Consider the following 18,609-nt stretch of genomic DNA (forward strand, 5'->3'; position numbering starts at 1 on the left):
TTAGATTAGCAACCCATCCTAACCTCTTGAAATGAGAAAGCCACAGATAAGTTTGTCATATTTTAATTAAAAAGAAGAACATTGTCTCATCTGGCCTTCTTGCACCAATTTTTTCCCATATAGCTGCCATTCTCTTCATCCAATGGAGCATGAATTTTATGAAGGTAATGAGTATCTTTCCAGCCTGCCTGGTGATGGTGATAGAACTGAAGACTTTGAGTACGAGGTGAGATCATTTTTCATTATGGCTGATGGTTCGCATTTCTCTGCTGGCTTAAGAGATCTCATTAATAATTATGTTTACATGTTTTATTTGCTGTGTCTAATCACAAAGTGCCTAGTGTATATCTGCTTTGTGTCAAAACAAACTAAATTGCCTCTGCCATTTTTTATAATGGTTTTCCTATAGTCTTGGTTTTCAATACTTAAAGCCTCTTGTTTTTTGTTCTGTTTTGGGGTAATTATGATTAGCGGTGTGACTAATATAATTTCCAAACCTTGATTATTTTAAAACGAATGATGAAAAACATTTACGCAATCAAAAAGATTACTAATTATTATCCTTTATCATTAAGCAAGTGTAAAGTCACAACAGCACGTAATGGCTTATTTAAAGTGCATGTCAAGGCAAAATACAAAAGTACATTTTCCTAAGTTTAATCACTTTAAAGACCCTGTAGAACATAAAATTACCTGTTGATCTGCCAGAAATGCACTCAGCTACTAATTTACTTTTGCAAGATGGTTAGGTCTATTCTGTAATCCAGGATAAGGCTGACTGGACTCTGAGATAAGACAGGCAGCTTAAATAGGACACAGGACAACTCTGAATTTCTGGCATGGTCAACAGGTATTTCTTTACACTAACTGGTCAGATATAACAAAATTATTGTAAGGGTATATTTAACAGACCAAAAGGAATCATCCACTGGCTTTGACACTCTATGTACAAGTATGCACATTGGAAAAAACAGAATTCTTTATCCGCATACTTTTTCTGGTCAGTAATTCAAACAATTGAAGCAAGAGGGTCATAATGACAGAATTCATTGTCCGTAACAGCAGTTTGAAAATGACCCAATGACTTTGATAAGGTTCAACTATCAAAGTTTAGTTCCAAACACACTTATACCGGTTCCATTATGATTATGTTGTTGCTGATCATGGCAGTTATGCTGTTTTAGCATATGGTGAACAGAAGATACTTATTGGAATTGTTTTTGAAAATATGCAGCAAAAGGTTTTTCATACAGCAAATGTTGAATTTTCATGAGTTGTTTTTCTTCTGAACATTGCACTATGTGCTCACCAAACTCATCCTGACAAGAAAACCCATTTATAAGGAAAGAAATAGAAGTCATTTTGTAAGGTTACTGGAGAGCCTTCCATCTGCTAAGAGTAAAGCAAATGTCTTTCTATGAAGCATTAATATTACCAGGTCATAATCATGGGCCAAGGCCTGCAAGGCTACAGATTACACATTTGTGCATATGACCTTACCTCAGTAGCAACTACCAGACATGCATATGAAACATTTGGCTTGGAAGCGCTAAAACATTTGAGTCAAGATATGATTTCTATTGTAACTGGGCTGTGTAAGAACACATAATAGCAGTTTTTCCAAACCTGTGCTCAAATCTTGCAACAGTGCATTTTTTTTTTGCTAATTAGTGGGTGATCTATTTGACGTGGATACTGTATCTATAATACAATAGCTACTGATGAAACATGCTTGAGAAACACTACATTATATGACAAGATTAGAGACTAGGGTTACATGCACTTATTTAACATAACAGAAAGAATTTGAGGTCTTAGATTTTTTTCTCAATTTATTTTTTTAACACAATACATTGTATTTAACATTTTACAGGGATTTACTTTACTATGTTTATAGGCTGTTTGTGTAGCATTAATATTGATGCATTATCATTGTGAGCTTAAAATTATTTAGTTTGCATTTTGGTTGCAATATTTTATTTCAATTTTTTGGTTAATATATGAACTTTTTCCACAACATTTATGGATCTTTACCAAGGGCCTGAATTTATATATTGGCTTAATGCCATGCTACTTTGTCTTCTAAGCATGTTCTTTATAAGTAACAGAGCTCTGATTTGGCTCTGATTAAGGACGGGTATAGACGGATCTTTCAGCTCATAAACCTTATTCAACATTCAAATCCCACTCCCTCCTATAATTTTAAAAATATTACTTATACTTACCATTTTTTATTAGTATTTCATATACACCCACCTTCTCCCTTGGTTCTCACCTAGGTGAGTGTGACATTTGAGCCTCCTTCTGCAGCCTCCTAGGATATCAATGTCACATAACCAAAGAAGCATCAGCTTCCATACAGAATGGAGGTCTCATGTCATCAAAAGGGTGGTTGCAAGAACTAGGAAGAGGCAGCTGGCTCCTTCAGCTGTCTCCCAATGACATAGTAGAGAAAAATTGCCTTTGGCTGGGCATGCAGCAGTGGAGGGGTATTAAAAAGTAGGTTTGGCTGGGCTTGTAAGTATGTTTATTCTTAATTACACAACCAAAAAGGAAGGCATAGTTAAGAAATATTTTGGCTAAAGAAGATCCACTTTAAGAATTTGAACTGTACCTGCATCAGGCTGTGCCTATCTAAAGAATCTCAATAGTATGCAGGATGCTTTGCACTACATTCAGCAAAACTGACAAACGCTGTTGCACATAGAGGGAATATTGCTTGTAGGGTTCAATAAGCCCTATACACAGCTGGTGAGAGAGGGTCACTACAGTAGCACAAAGCACGGCCTTATGCTAATGAGGCACAGAGGGTCTCATAAATGACTTTAACACAGTTTCTAAATGGTTAGCACTTCCATATGGCAGAACTAGGGTCATTGGTTCAAATCCCAACCATGGCACCACCTGCCTGGAGTTTGCATGTTCTCCCTGCGCCTACGTGGGTTTCCTCTGGGTACTCCGGTTTCCTCCCACACTCCAAAGACATGCTGGTAGGTGGATTGGTTCTTGTCTAAATTGGCCCTAGTATGTATATGTTTGTGAGTTAGGGACCTTAGATTGTACACGTCTTGAGGGTTAGGGACTGATGTGAAGTTACAATATATATGTAAAGCGCTGCGTAAATTGACAGCACTATAAAAGTAACTGAAATAAATAAAATAACACCTGCACTATGATACTTATTCTGATTCTATGTAAATTACTTTAAAATCACCCTGTACTATACTGTGGTGAATAATAAGTGTAGCCACAAGAGCTTTATATGATAATGTTATGCTGAGATTTTTATTTTGTTGATGGCATGGCTGGTGCCATCTCAGTTAGTTAGATGGTGAATACACACAAAAGAATGATATTGCAAGCAGGTCTCTAGTTTCTGAATAGTACAATCATTTATTCTAGTTTTTGAATTTGAGACAGACTCCAGCATACTAAAGACTCAAAGAGTTGATCTTGTGATTTGCAAAGCCATTGACATTGCAAGAAAACAAGTGCCCGCTGAGGCTCAGTTAAAACATACAAGTGAATAAGACACATTAAAGAGGGCAGAACTGTGGAAGCTGTGCCCAAAAAAGGCAAGCAGACTATTTACTTTTATTGCCTGTAGGCTCCCTGCAGCTTGTATTTTCCCTATTATCCCCCTTTTATTTCTTGTTTTACACTGTATCTATGTGTGGAAGGCCCGTCTTTATAGAGAAGCAGGGCTTTGCATTCACAGATTCCTCTCTTTTTAGATATTTTACTGCTCTGGGACAACAATCTAAGCAGGGCTGGGACAAGGTGGGGGAGGGGCATGTGCCCAGGCGCTGTGTTGAGGGGGGCATGTTGGTGATTTGGCTACTCATCTGGCTCCTCAATGACAGTAGTGACTACAGCATCACATCTGTCAAAAGGTGCAGGTGCTGCTGCTAGAGAGTTTTCTCCTCCCTTTAGCCTACAGGGAGCGGGATAGAACTGGTCTAAGTTTCAGTGTAGGGCTGCTGGGGAGTGCAGACTGCTCTTCTTCCTCTTTTTCTTTGTCATTTGATAGGTTACATGTCTAATGAGGGGAAGACACTGCCTTCATTGCAGCTGAGAACAGTATGTGTGATCTGTGAGTACAAGGGGGTACAAGTCCTAGTCTTCCCTTCTCCTCCTCAGAACCCCTTAGCCTCCACTCTCTTACCCTAGATTAATATTTGTGTGTTGCAGGAATGTTTTCAAAATTGCATGCATTCCTGCAATGCACAAAAACACAGACGTGCAGTGGCTCACTTGCCAAAGCCAAAATGCATGGTAACAAAGTATCATGCACTTGATGTGGCGTGATTTTTTTAAAAAAGCTTCTTTAGTATTTTTAGTGTGTAGGGCAGCCCATTGAAATTAATGTTTGCCATTTTTGCCCTGTGTCTAAGAATCATGAGTTTACCATATAGTATCACCCTTCAGAAGCAAAAACTCTTTTAATTTCTAATGATATAATTCAGAAATTCAGCTTACAATTATTGTAAAGCTTATTTTTTATTAAAATATTAAACGTTATACTTACCTGCTCTGTGCACTGGCATTGTACAGAATGGCCCAAACCTCAAAGGTATCCTGCTGGTGGTTTGGCATTCTTTTCTCAGTGCATCATCATAGGAATTGGAGTGCACCTGTGGAGTCACTCCTGAACTGGCCTTTGTGCATCTATTGATACACACTGTGCAGCTTATTCCCACCCCCCGATCCCTCTTCAGAGGATTTGATTGACAGCAGCAGGAGCCAATGGTTCCCACTCCTCTCGCTGAGTTCTGAGAGGAGAGGAAGAAAGAGCAGGGCTGCTGCACTGGGGCACAGTGTTGGATTGAGACAGGACTCAACAACCAATAACCAATGGGATTTATTTAACCTTTATACAGGGAATGAAGGTAAATGAAGGTTAAAAAAGCCCTGCCTTTACAACCATTTTAACAATTTTCTAAATAGCATTTTAATGAATAGATAAGAACAATAGTGCAGGAAAAATTGGCAGAAAGTATATTACAAACTAAACAATGGCAACAGTAAAATAAACTGGACCCTGCGTAGCAGGAATTTCTGGACCTGGAATTTACAGTGGAGGAAGTTGATGCTGTCATAGCTTCTTTCTTCTCTTATAAGTCTCCGGGCCTTGATGGGTTTCCTATAAAGTGGTCTAAAACAAATAAGGAAGTTCATATTCCCCGTCTACTGAATATATTCAATGCAGCTAGAAATGTAGGTGCGTTACCTCCATTATGAGAGAGGTACGTATTGTGCTCATCCCTAAATCAGGCAAGAAATTGGAGTGTTACATTTATCGTCCAATCTCATTAATGAACACTGATGTCAAAATACTGGCAAAAGTGTGAGCCAGGAGATTGCAATCGGTTGTTACCACTTTAATTGGCTTAGAGCAAACAGGCCTTATTCCAGGCTTATGCACTCCCATTAACCTTAAAAGGCTGTTTGTTAATCTACAAATGTTTCAGGGTAATTCTGGAACTAGAGTGGTGGTCTCAGACACAAAAAAGGCCTTTGACTCTGTCGAATGGCCTTACCTGTTTTACTTGCCGTATACATTTGGGTTTGGCCTAATCTTTATTTCCTGGTTACTTTACATGGACCCTATAACTAGGATTAGAATAAATAGCACAATCTCTGAATCACTCCTGATCTATAGGGGGACCAGACAAGGTTGCCCCCTGTTCCCACTATTATTTGCGCTGGCCATTGAGTCTCTAACTGTGAAATTGAGAGATTATAGGAATGTGAGGAACTTGTGCACTGAGAACTTGATTGTGAATTGAGGATTGTGTGTAGTTGTGCGCAATTTACATTCTATTATATTTGAATTACCCACAATCCTCCTTATTAATGATTTTCTCTATTATTATTATTATTATTATTAATAAAGAATTTAGTGATTAGTCAGATTTTTGTATTAATTAAAGTAAGTCAACTATATTTTCTATTGATCAACAATCCGAGATGATTCTCCCTTTTTTGTGCTCCATGTTGGTATCTAACAAATTTAAGTATCTAGGTATAGCGGGTCAGCTCCCTTTTGTCTTTATTCATTGATAATAATTTGTCTCTATTGTTTCAAGCCTTTAAGGTTAAAACTCAAAAGTGGAAAGATCTTCCCCTGACTCTAGTGGGTAGAATAATTGTATTTCAATTTAGTTTTTTTGCCTAAATTCTTATATATCCTAGTGAATGATCTAATACCCCTAGAATTTCACTTGGGACTTTGCAATTACCCACTACTAAGGGTGGGGTGACACTTTCAGACTTGATGTACTGTTTTGCACTGTGGAGTAATTAAAGTGGAGTTCAAGCCGTTTTTGTGTTTATTAAAAGTAAGCAGCTACAAAAACTGTAGCTGCTGACTTTTAATAAACACACACTTACCTGTCCTGGGGTCCAGTGATGTACTCACCCGCGCAGTTCCTTCTCTTCTTCTGTCCTCCACTGCATCTCTACTGTGGGCACCAAGCTGTGACAGTTTGCGGCTTCACAGCCTGGTGTCCACTGCGCATGCGTGAGTTGCGCCATGCCGTGCCTCCTGATTGGTCCAGTCATCTCCTGGGACCTGTGAAAGTTCCCAGGAGACTGCGGGAGCAAGGAGTGGGCTGAACTTCCGGGTTACTTCGCCACAGCGAACTGAGCCAGAAGTGGGAGTAGGTACCTGTAAAAACCAGGTACCCGCAAAAGGTGCCAAATATGGCAGTGGAGGGGAGAAGGAGGCAAATAAGCAGAGCTTCCGCTTTTGAGTAGAACTCTGCTTTAATAAAGAGAAGGTTTTTATGCACAATATACAGAGTTGTGGATCATCTACTTGGATTCTTTCCACTGTGTACTTTGAAAGTCATTGCTATCGAGCTGACTCTTAAAAAAAATGCGTCACTGGTTTTAATTTCAGGTGAAGTAATTGTAAAATTAAGCTAGAGAAAGACAGTTCCATGCTTAAAGTACCAAAACTTTGTTCTTAAGCTTGGAATGAGAAAGGTTTAGAATAGGGATGAGCTTGGGTTTCCACATGGTTTGGTCTGAACCCTTGTTTGGCAAAATTTGAAAGGCAGCTGTCAAGTGCTGGGCCAATGGGCTCTGGGTGGGAGGGAATTCCACTACCTTTAGTTGCCCTTATGTAATGAGGCTAACATACTTTTAACATTATTGACCTGATATGGCCACACTAAAGCCAGCCATAGCTGGATTGAATCTCAGCTGATTCCTCAGGGACCAGCTGAGATTTGATCCATCTATGGGCAGGTTGGTTGTACTGAAGTCAATCCATTGATCGAAGTGTGAAGTTTCCACAGTCTGTGTTGATTTGGGGAGCCATGTCATCTGCTGGTGTTGGTCCATTGTGCTTCATTAAGTCCAGGGTCAACGCAGCCGTCTACCAGGAGATTTTGGAGCACTTAATGCTTCCTTCCACAGACGAGCTTTATGGGGATGCTGACTTCATTTTCCAGCAGGACTTGGCACCTGCCCACACTGCCAAAAGCAGCAAAACCTGGTTCAATGACTGTGGGATTACTGTGCTTGATTGGCCAGCAAACTCGCATGACCTGAACCCCATAGAGAATCTATGGGGCATTGCCAAGCGAAAGATAAGAGACATGAGACCGAACAATGCAGAAGAGCTGAAGGCCGCTATTGAAGCATCCTGGTCTTCCATAACACCTCAGCAGTGCCACAAGCTGATAGCTTCCATGCCACATTGAGGCGGTAATTGCTGCAAAAGAGGCCCAAACCAAGTACTGAGTACATATGCATGCGTATACTTTTCAGAGGTCCGATATTGTTCTATGTACAATTCTTGTTTTATTGATTGCATGTAATATTCTTATTTTCTGAGATTGTGGATTTGGGGTTTTCATGAGCTGTAAGCCATAATCATCACAATTATGACAAATCACAGCTTTAACTATCTTGCCTTGCATGTAATTAGTCTATCTCATATATTAGTTTTACCTTTTAAGTTGCATTACTGAAATAAATTAACTTTTGCACGATATTCTAATTTTTTGAGTTTCACCTGAAATCTGAGGACTCACCCATCTATCCAATCACTCCTTATCCAATCAGGCAGGCCTTTGCATTACATTGTTGATGGTAGATGTAAAGGAGATTGTACAGTCAGATTGTATAGTGTATGGTGAGCTTTACAGACTTCCAGGTACACACTTCTGCTATTTTAAATACTACAGCTCTGCTAAACATAAGCTTTTATGTGATTGCTTAGCTCCTGTACACTCCGGCAAAACGATCGACCAGTAGAGGAAGACACTGGCCATGTATTCAGGAGAACATTGCTTATTGATAATGTCTGCATTATAAAAGCATGTGACAGCAGTGGTATGCAGAACCAATCTCCTTGAGGGGGAGGGCAGGTGCAGGGTGTGTTTTAATGAGGTCAGCTGCTGGAGAACGTCCTGACTGTAACAGTTTTTTTATTCCAAGTACCAGGTTGGGTAGAAGGGTATAATGGAGGAGCTTTCTATAGGAGACACTGGAGACTAAAGGAAAGCCTGACTTGAATATAAAGAAAGCTTCTTCTTTTCTGTAACAGGGGTACATTAACGATATATTGGTGTATAGGCAAGCTGAAATTTAAAAAAAAAAAAGGTGAACTTATCCTTTAAAAGGTTGAATAGAGAAGTGATTGAGGGTGCTGATAGATGGAAAAACATTTTACCTGAATACTACACAGCATAATAGCACTGTTATAGTATTTTTTTATTATGTGATTGTAATTAATACATTTCAAAAAATATTTATAAGATTGTTGTTTGAGTGATGCCTTCAAAGTCTCATATTGTGTGTAGTGTATTTGTAATTCTTTTTCTATCACAAAATTCTGACAAAAGTTTAATCCAAAGTAACCACTTTCTGCCATGTTTTACATGGGCTTTGAGATTCCACTTTGCCATTGTTAATCAGTTAATTGCTTTGCATTTACAAAGAAAACCGTACCTCTCATTGAATCAATGAAGAAATAATACATCTTTGAAGGCCATTTTGTTTTGTATTTCAGCATGCCATAATTAAAGTCCTACCATCTTGAAGGCCTAGCACTAACAGTTTTATTGGACATGAGCTGTACTGACATACTGTTATCAGTAAGATGACATGTATACAACCAGACATGTAAACTACTGGCAGCAAACAACATGTCAGCATTAACTGAAATTCAATGCATCCGGCTTATTTAAAAAAAAATGCGCATAGACATTAGTGCTAATACTCTACTGTAACATGCTTATATATTTTAAATGTAGGTATCGTTTCTATATAAAATATATTTTTCAAAGATAAAAAATTGATCAGATTTAGGCTTATAAAAATCTAATTATCTTGTTAACTGGACCATAAAAGATGTGATGATTTCACTTCATTTAACATTTAGTAAGCTTTTAATGGCAGATTTATATTGATTGATAGTAAAAATATAATTTACTCTTTTTATCTGATATGAACTCATGCTGTTAGTAGATATACATATTATGGCTCTGGTAATTCCCGGGAAGATTTCCAGTGACCTCTATTGTCTGCTAATTACTCGTCAGTGATCATTAATTTGCTGTCAGATGTCAGTATCCTGCAGCAAATTCACTGACTGACAGTAGCTGATACAGAAATCCAGCTGTATAATGGAATCGTGGTAAGCTTTTTGCAACACTTTCTTTGGGTGCCAAATAAGCCATTATCAGCTGATTAAAAAATTATTTAATTCTGTATAGTCTGTATCAGTAAATCAACATGTCATATTGTTTAACATATTGTAATATATTTGCCTCTTTGCTATCTTAAAGTTTATTTCCTGCCAAATATTTTTGGTAAATTCTTTTCAAAGAAATAAAATCTGTGTAATGGTCCTGAAAGTAACAAGGCAGTAAATGTGCAAACTATTCCTTCCTGCATGATGCAGCCAATTAAATAATTAGAATTCCTGTATTTTAATACAGATGCCGCCAAATATATAGGCACGTGTTCACATATACTGTACCGACCCTTCTACAGCCAATTACTGTGAGAGAATGATGCAGAGCAGATCAATCAGCTCACTTTATTAACCCAATCCCCCCACCCAACCATTACCAACACCCCAGCAGCACATTGGCTTCTTTTCATTTCTTCTCCACTGCTCCATTACATTATCAGGAGCAAATAGTAATGCCCTATACATTGGCGGGTATGGTGAGCATGTGACTCACTCGGTTCCTTCCACTGGTGCTTGATAATTTGCTCAGTGCTATCACATATGGACAAGGAGGGAGTCCTCCAACTTATACAAAGACTCCTCTCCACACTCCCATTGGCTGAATGAAGCACCAGGGGAATAAGGAGAGGGGACTAGGACCTTCTATGGGGAGGGGAATTTAAAATAACCTATTGCTTTACCCTTCATAAGAACATGGCACTTCTATTCTTACACTGTAAAACAGCTTTTATTAGGGTCAAAATATGTAGGATGTCAATGGTGACTGCCTTCTGAAAACTCTATTTGCTAAGCTGTTTCTAGATTAAATTTTTAGCTAAATTACTGCCTCAGAACTGGTATGCAGCAATCAAAGTCACGTTGAAATCAGAACTGTACAGACAACTTGTTTGGGTTCAGGGATTAAATTGTTGGGTCAGCATGATAGCAATTTCCTTTCATATTAACAGTTTGAACTGATACACTCTTTTTAACATATATATTTGACTCTAATATATGGGGAATTCCTGATCAACAAGGATCACAAATTACTAACATAAAACTGTTTGTGAACTTTCTATTAGCGACACTAAATGCAGCTCACAGCAGCAGGTGCCAGGGCCTCTAATCACTGCAACGTGAGTTGATTCTTTAAAGTGGTTCAAAAGCCTGCATTAAGGTAAAAACCTTCCACTAGAGTTCTCCCACTCCCCTCACTAAATACTTTTATCAATCCAGCGAGAGAACCAAAGCTGCTGCGGATGGACACAGTGCTGTTTCTCTCTCTACCCTCTCACAGGCTCAGAGAAAGTCGGAGCCATTGGCTCCTTCTTCTGTCAGTCAAATGCTGTGAAGAGGGAGTTGGGGTGGGGTCGAGCAGCACGGTGTGTGTCTATAGACACACACAGCCTGGCTCAGCAGTGAGCCCATAGGTCAGTGGTGTCCAAACTGCGGCCCGGGGGCCGGATGTAGCCCTTTGCTTGCTTTTATCTGGTCCTTAAAGCACTTTTTCTCCCACTGATGCAAGACACTATTCCTGTCACTGATACCAACAAAGGGGCATAATTACTGTTACTAACCTCGACAATGGGGCACTATTTCTACCACTGACACCAACAATGGGGCACTATTCCTCCCCCTAATGCATTGTTTACTACGACTTACGGCAATACAATTTATACTCCCAATGGCCACAGTCCAGCCCCCCTAAAGTCTGAAGGACAGTAAACTAGCCCTTTGTTTAGAAAGTTTGGAGACCCCTGCCATAGGTGAACCATCATAGTAAGTGGCTTCCTAAGGGGGCACACAGAGAAAAGGTGGAGTCGAGAACACCAGCAGGGACCCCAGAACAGGAGGTTGTTGGCCACTCTGTGTAATACCATTTCACAAACAGGTAAGTATAACATTTTTGTTATTTCATTTTATATATATACAGGTGAAACTCAAAAAATTAGAATATTGTGCAAAAGTTCATTTATTTCAGTAATGCAACATAAAAGGTGAAACTAATATATGAGATAGACTCATTACATGCAAAGCAAGATAGTTCAAGCCGGATTTGTCATAATTGTGATGATTATGGCTTGCAGCTCATGAAAACCCCAAATCCACAATCTCAGAAAATTAGAATATTGTAAAAAGGTGCAATATTCTAGGCTCAAAGTGTCCCACTCTAATCAGCTAATTAAGCCATAACACCTGCAAAGGGTTCCTGATCCTTTAAATGGTCTCTCAGTCTGGTTCAGTAGGAATCTCAATCATGGGAATGACTGCTGACCTGACAGTTGTGCAGAAAACCATCATTGACACCTTCCATAAGGAGGGAAAGCCTCAAAAGGTAATTGCAAAATAAGTTGGATGTTCTCAAAGTGCTGTATCAAAGCACATTAATAGAAAGTTATGTGGAAGGGAAAAGTGTGGAAGAAAAAGGTGCACAAGCAGCAGGGATGACCGCAGCCTGGAGAGGATTGTCAGGAAAAGGCCATTCAAAAGTGTTGGGGACTTTCACAAGGAGTGGACTGAGGCTGGAGTCAGTGCATCAAGAGCCACCACACACAGATGGATGCTGGACATGGGCTTCAAATGTCGTATTCCTCTTGTCAAGCCACTCCTGAACAACAAACAACATCAGAAGCGTCTTACCTGGGCTAAAGAAAAACAGACCTGGTCTGTTGCTCAGTAGTTCAAAGTCCTCTTTTATGATGAGAGCAACTTTTGCATCTCATTTGGAAACCAAGGACCCAGAGTATGGAGGAAGAATGGAGAGGCACACACTGCAAGATGCTTGAAGTGCAGTGTGAAGTTTCCACAGTCTGTGTTGATTTGGGGAGCCATGTCATCTGTTGGTGTTGGTCCACTGTGCTTCATTAAGTCCAGGGTCAACGCAACCGTCTACCAGGAGATTTTGGAGCACTTCATGCTTCCTTCCACAGACGAGCTTTATGGGGATGCTGACTTCATTTTCCAGCAGGACTTGGCACCTGCCCAAACTGCCAAAAGCACCAAAACCTGGTTCAATGACCGTGGGATTACTGTGCTTGATTGGCCAGCAAACTCACCTGACCTGAACCCCATAGAGAATCTATGGGGCATTGCCAAGAGAAAGATGAGACATGAGACCGAACAATGCAGAAGAGCTGAAGGCCGCTATTGAAGCATCCTGGTCTTCCATAACACCTCAACAGTGCCACAGGCTGATAGCTTCCATGTCACGCCGCATTGAGGCAGTAATTGCTGCAAAAGGGACCCAAACCAAGTACTGAGTACATATACATGCTTATACTTTTCAGAGGTCCGATATTGTTCTATGTACAACCCTTGTTTTATTGATTGCATGTAATATTCTAATTTTCTGAGATTGTGGATTTGGGGTTTTCATGAGTTGTAAGCCATAATCATCACAATTATGACAAATCACGGCTTGAACTATCTTGCTTTGCATGTAATGAGTCTATCTCATATATTAGTTTCACCTTTTAAGTTGCATTACTGAAATAAATGAACTTTTGCATGATATTCCAATTTTTCCAGTTTCACCTGTGTGTGTGTGTATATATATATATATATATATATACACATACTGTACACATACACTTTAAAACCACTCTACGTTGTTCACTTATTACTCTGCAGGCCTTGGGAAAAGTTACAACCCTAAATTAGACACAACAACATAGTTATAGAAAGGGGGAACAATCCCAGCACATTCTTGTACCCAAAAGCATTTGCCTTAGTTTTGTTTTGTGTTTATAAAAGCTATCTGGTGAGGTATGAAGAAGACTAGTAGTTCTGTATTCCGAGTAGAATTTTCAGATTACAGTGCTTAAAATATGTGGCATTGAGCAAGCAGGTCTTCTATAGGCCGAATCCATGAAAAAAAATGAATGATTTACCATTTGACAATCAGGGCCAGGGAAAATAGTATTTGCTGTAGTAATAATAATACTAAGACCTGAATTGCCATTTGACGGGGCAAATGATAAATGGCTTTTAGATTAGACATTCTGATGAGTGTTCAGCAGGGAGAAAGCAGTGAACATCAACTGCTTTATAAGTATGCTACCAAGTTTTGCAGAACATGCTGATTACCCATAAGGTTCTTATGGACATTATGAGTAAGCAATTTCAATTCGAAATAGAATATAGATTTCACTCATTTCATCATTTATATCTTTTTAGTTTAATATAAAGTAATGTATTTTCCTCAGAGAACATACCTGCCATCTGATATGCCAATGCTGGGATTGAAAAATAATACATGTTCCAGTTCTGTGGCCAGAGCATTAACTTCATCTAGCACACAGAATTGATAAACACAACATATTTTTACTGCTCTGTGAGCCATATCTACTTAGTTGTAGGTTGACATCAATTCTGATTTGTCCCTTCTCTCTTCATTCAAAAAGTCATGCCATTCTCAGCCTGTCATCACTGATAAGTGATGAGACACAAGGCAATCCAATTTTATTTGAGATTGAAAAGCTTTCAACAAATTGAACCAATTTACTGTTTTGCAGTCTTGTTTGGGCGTTATTTTGAGCTGTTTCAAATGTACACGTCTTACATTTAATTAATAAGATTTAATGTGATAATAAGCAAACTACTGCTTTAACGTGAAGTAAAACTACAACTCTGATGTACGAAGATCAATTCTAAATGCATGTATGGTTCTAATAAATTAATGAGAAGCCTTGCTACTGCCTACTGTTGCACTTGTAAAACTCAGGAGTAGATTTATTAAAACTGGTGTACTCAGAATCTGTTGCAGCTGTGCATGGTAGCCAATCAGCTTCTAACTTCAGCTTGTTCAATTAAAGTGTTACTAAACCCAGAACAGTAAAATCAGTCTGTATATGCAGTAAAGCATGCTTGTTATATTCACTGTGGAACCTAAGGGGTTAATCCTCCACATTGTGTAAAAAGGATGTTTGATCCTCTCTTCTCTGATACTCCCCTTCTTCTACTGTCCTCAACCCATCTGCTGATAGAACAGAACCTTGGGAGCAAGCTGCACATTCTCAGTTTATGTGTATTGATAGAGAGTTTTTTTTCTTGGGAGAGTGCATGTGATCAGCACAGGGCCAATTAGTACTGTCCATACAAAGGGTCAGGGGTTATGCAGCCTCATAGGAGAGAATGAAAATTCCTACTACAAGCTTTAACCAGTGCTCTGCTTGCCACTGATAGAAGTCACAAGACTGCTATATACTGCTGATGGGAAAAGGTATTTAGCAATTTATATTTAATAAAATAATTGCACTTCCATGTTCTGTGTACTGTGGGAGACCAGATATAGTGAATGCAGAGTCCTGGGTTTAGTAACACTTTAAGCTTTGGCAATACAATCTGGAAGCTAGTTGGTTTCTATGCAGAAATGCAGCAGATATTGCACTCTCCAGCTTTAGTAAATAAACCCCAAGGTTTCTCCATAGAAGTCTGTGAGAATTTGAGAAATCCCTCACTAAAGTCAAACAAACACAATGAAGGAGAACTGGATGTAACAATGTTATTCAAAAAATATTTATTTTAAAGTATTTGTGAATCTGAATTTTTCCACTACTATCTTCTGCAAACAAGAGTTTGATTTGATAAGTGCAGTTATATTGCTAACACAGCTGTCTGGCAGTTCTAGGTGTGATTGCTACATACTGCTTTTGTAGTATTGCACTGCAGCACCATGAAGGATAAGAAATTTCACATTAGACCTGAGAATGCCAAAAGGGTTGCTTCGAATGTAACCTAGGTGTGTGGACCTTGCTGGTTTAACCACTTGCCTACCAGGCACTTTTACCCCCTTCATGCCCAGGCCAATTTTCAGCTTTAAGTGCTGTCACATTTTGAATGACAATTGCACAGTCATGCAACATTGTACCCATATGAATTTGTTTGCATTTTTTTCACACAGAGAGAGCTGTCTTTTGGTGGTATTTAATCACCACTGGGTGTCTTATTTTTTGCACTATAAACAAAAAAATAGCAAAAAAAAGTTTCTTTGTTTCTATTATACAATTTTGCAAACAGGTATTTTTTCTCCTTCACTGATGTGTTGATGAGTCTGCACTGATAGGCAGCACTGATGGGCACTGATGAGGTGGCCCGGATAGGCAGCACTTATGGGCACTGATAGGCTGCACTGATGAGGTGGCACTGATAAGGCAGCACTGGTGGGCATTGATGAGGGGCACTGATGATGCTGCACTGATATGCAGCAATGATGGACACTGATAGGTGACACTGATGGGCACTGATAGACAGCACTGACTGGCAGCACTGCTGGGCATTGATAGGAGGCACTGATGGGTGCAACTGCTGAGCGGCACTGATGGGTGGCACTGCTGGCACTGGTTGGTGGCGTTTCTAGTCACTGATCATCAGGGCACTGATGATTAGTGCTGATGTCCTCTGTGTTATATGTCGGTTATCGGCAGTACTTTCCTCACGCTATGACATCGTGAGGAAAGTGCTGCCGATAACAGGCAACTGTATTTACATTGTGATCTGCTTTGTCATTGGACACAGCTGATCACATGGTAAAAGGCCTCTGTGATTGGCCTTATAACTCATCATGTGATCAGCTGTGTCCGTAGGACACAACGATCATGGAGAGCGCCGGGTGCGCGCCACTGGTGCGCGTTCTGGGAGGACGTTCTATGATGCCGTCCCAGAACTGGACAACCGCGCTGTAGCCGTCATTCAGCTACAGCGCGGTTGGCAAGTGGTAAAGAGTGGTTGTAAACCTCAGACAGAGTGTGTACTTGTCCCAGTTAAGAGTACTAAGTGTCATTTCTCTCTGCTGCTTTGTTCCTCTGCTATCAGCATGAATCACTTCTGATGAGTTTTCCTGACACCAGGAGAAAAATGGTGATGGGGAGGGACCTCCAGCAAACTGACTGCCTCAGCTTTGCTCCTGTGAGCTGTGTGAAGGAGGGTGTGCCTCTGAGAGCTGTCCCCACTGAGCTTTGAAGTGTGTAATTTCAGCTGCCTGCTCCCTTTTTTTCTGAACTCCCAGGTAAGCTTTATAAATTTGATCTGAGCTTGATCGGAAGTATAGGAGAGAAGACTGTAGATAGACAAGTACAACTTATGTAGGAGGATATGTTTCATACTTGTATCCCCTGAGGTCAGCCACTTCACTGGGTATATGTAATGGTTTACAACTTTAAGTATGAACTCGGAGGTGGAGCAAGACTACTGAAGTTCAGCAAAATATTGCTAACTCATTGTACTTGCCAAGATCTGGTGCCAATGTCATTGCCTGCCTGGCTGCCAAAGAGAACTACCCTATGAGGATCAGGGTGCACATGCAACAGGGTCTGATAATAAGTCACATTGTTCTACCCATCATAACATCTAATATTTCATGCACACATTTGTGTCTGACTTTTTACTTAAAGTAATGAAGTGTTTTACTTACCTGCTCTGTGCAATGGTTTTGCACAGAGCAGCCCCGATCCTCCTCTGCTGGGATCCCCCACTGGTGCTCCTGGTTCTCCCTCTTTGAGTGCCCCCACAGCAAGCCGCTTGCTATGGGTGCACTCATGCGAGCTTGATGCTGAAACAGACCATGTGAGTCTATTGACACACACAGTGCAGCTTAGCCCCACCCCTGCTCTCTGCTCACAGGATTTGATTGACAACATCAAAAGCTGACGGCTCTTGCTGCTGCTGAGCCTCCTGTGAAAATAGGGGAGAGAAGAGCAGCACTGCTGCAGACAGGCACAGAGCTAGATAACGATTGGATTAAGGTAAGTATTTCAGGGGGGCTGGGGGGAGCTGCCATGGAAAGGTTTTTTTTTTACCTTAACACATTAGGGTAAAAAAAAAAACAACTTTTACCTTTACAACCACTCTAAGTTCTCCTTTACCACAGGACAATGTGATATTGAACTAGCAAATACATACTTTGTTTTATCCTGAGCCCTATTAAAATTGTTCGTGACAGTCCCTTTATGTTGGCATGGGGTTATATGTACATTTTTTAGATATTCCTCCCTGACCCACATGACAGTGCTAGAGCCTGGTGATTGGCCACTTGGGCACTCATTGCTAATTTATGGGCACCGGTGTTCTCACATACCCACAAACGTTGGTTATTCCCTAAGGCCCTAAGGTAGAGGTTGAGGCTATGTGGATTTGCTGTAATCTATTAAATCTGCCTATGTTGTCTGCTATTAAGCAAACCTCTTATGTTACCTAGTATTGTCAATGTAGAGATTCAATTAAAAGGCAACGTATACAGCAAATAAGAGCTCTGCCTATCACTTTGCATATTCTTTCAGATATGACACTTGAGTGTAAGTAGGCAACTTGATGTAACTTCAGTGCAGCACTAAAATGTCCTTCAATGGATTGAGTATAATAAACACATACAGATAAATAATGTACTATGCACTGTAGTTACATTATTATTTTGGGGTTGGTATCATAACCTTTGTGCTGAATTCTTTTTTTTTTTTAAATTTCACCTAAGTGCAGAGTTTTTCACATTTAAGTAGGCAACATAGTAGGCTATATAAGCTCAGGCCATTGATCCAGTGTTTACACCCTTTACAAGGGGGAAAAGAAGCATATAGGGAAAACAGAAATCCCTTGACAGCGCTGGCCAAAAACACAGGAAGGAAAAATATAAGGGCTGCTTATTTCAAATGACTGCAAAATGAGCAAACGTTTTGGCCTGGCAGTGGGGACAGTAAATAGATTTCTGGGGTGCATTACTAGAAAGTTCCCCAGCAGGAGGAAGGAGACCCTGATTCCCATATACAAATCTTTAGTTCTACTTCATTTGGCATATTGTATCCGGTTCTTTTAAAAAGATGTTGACAAGATAGAATGACTCCGAAATTGGGCAACAAAAATGGTAAAACATATTAGTAAAAAGTGCAGGAACCTAACAAGTACAGTCTGCGGAAAGAAAAGAAGGG

General features: G+C 39.9%; 1 protein-coding gene across 2 annotated transcripts in view; it reads left to right on the forward strand.

The window, feature by feature from the left end:
- Positions 1-18,609, forward strand: part of PDZRN4 (PDZ domain containing ring finger 4) — a 236,351-nt gene that overhangs the window by 177,008 nt on the left and 40,734 nt on the right. For both annotated transcript variants that reach the window (XM_089673993.1, XM_089673992.1), the window contains exon 3: positions 124-226. In XM_089673993.1, coding sequence (XP_089530119.1) covers positions 124-226 — 103 coding nt within the window. The remainder of the gene's footprint in view (positions 1-123; positions 227-18,609) is intronic.

Source organism: Staurois parvus, unplaced genomic scaffold (assembly GCF_062004578.1).
Source record: "Staurois parvus isolate SC_StPar_1 unplaced genomic scaffold, SC_StPar_1.0 ptg000147l, whole genome shotgun sequence".
Lineage (NCBI taxonomy): Eukaryota > Metazoa > Chordata > Amphibia > Anura > Ranidae > Staurois > Staurois parvus.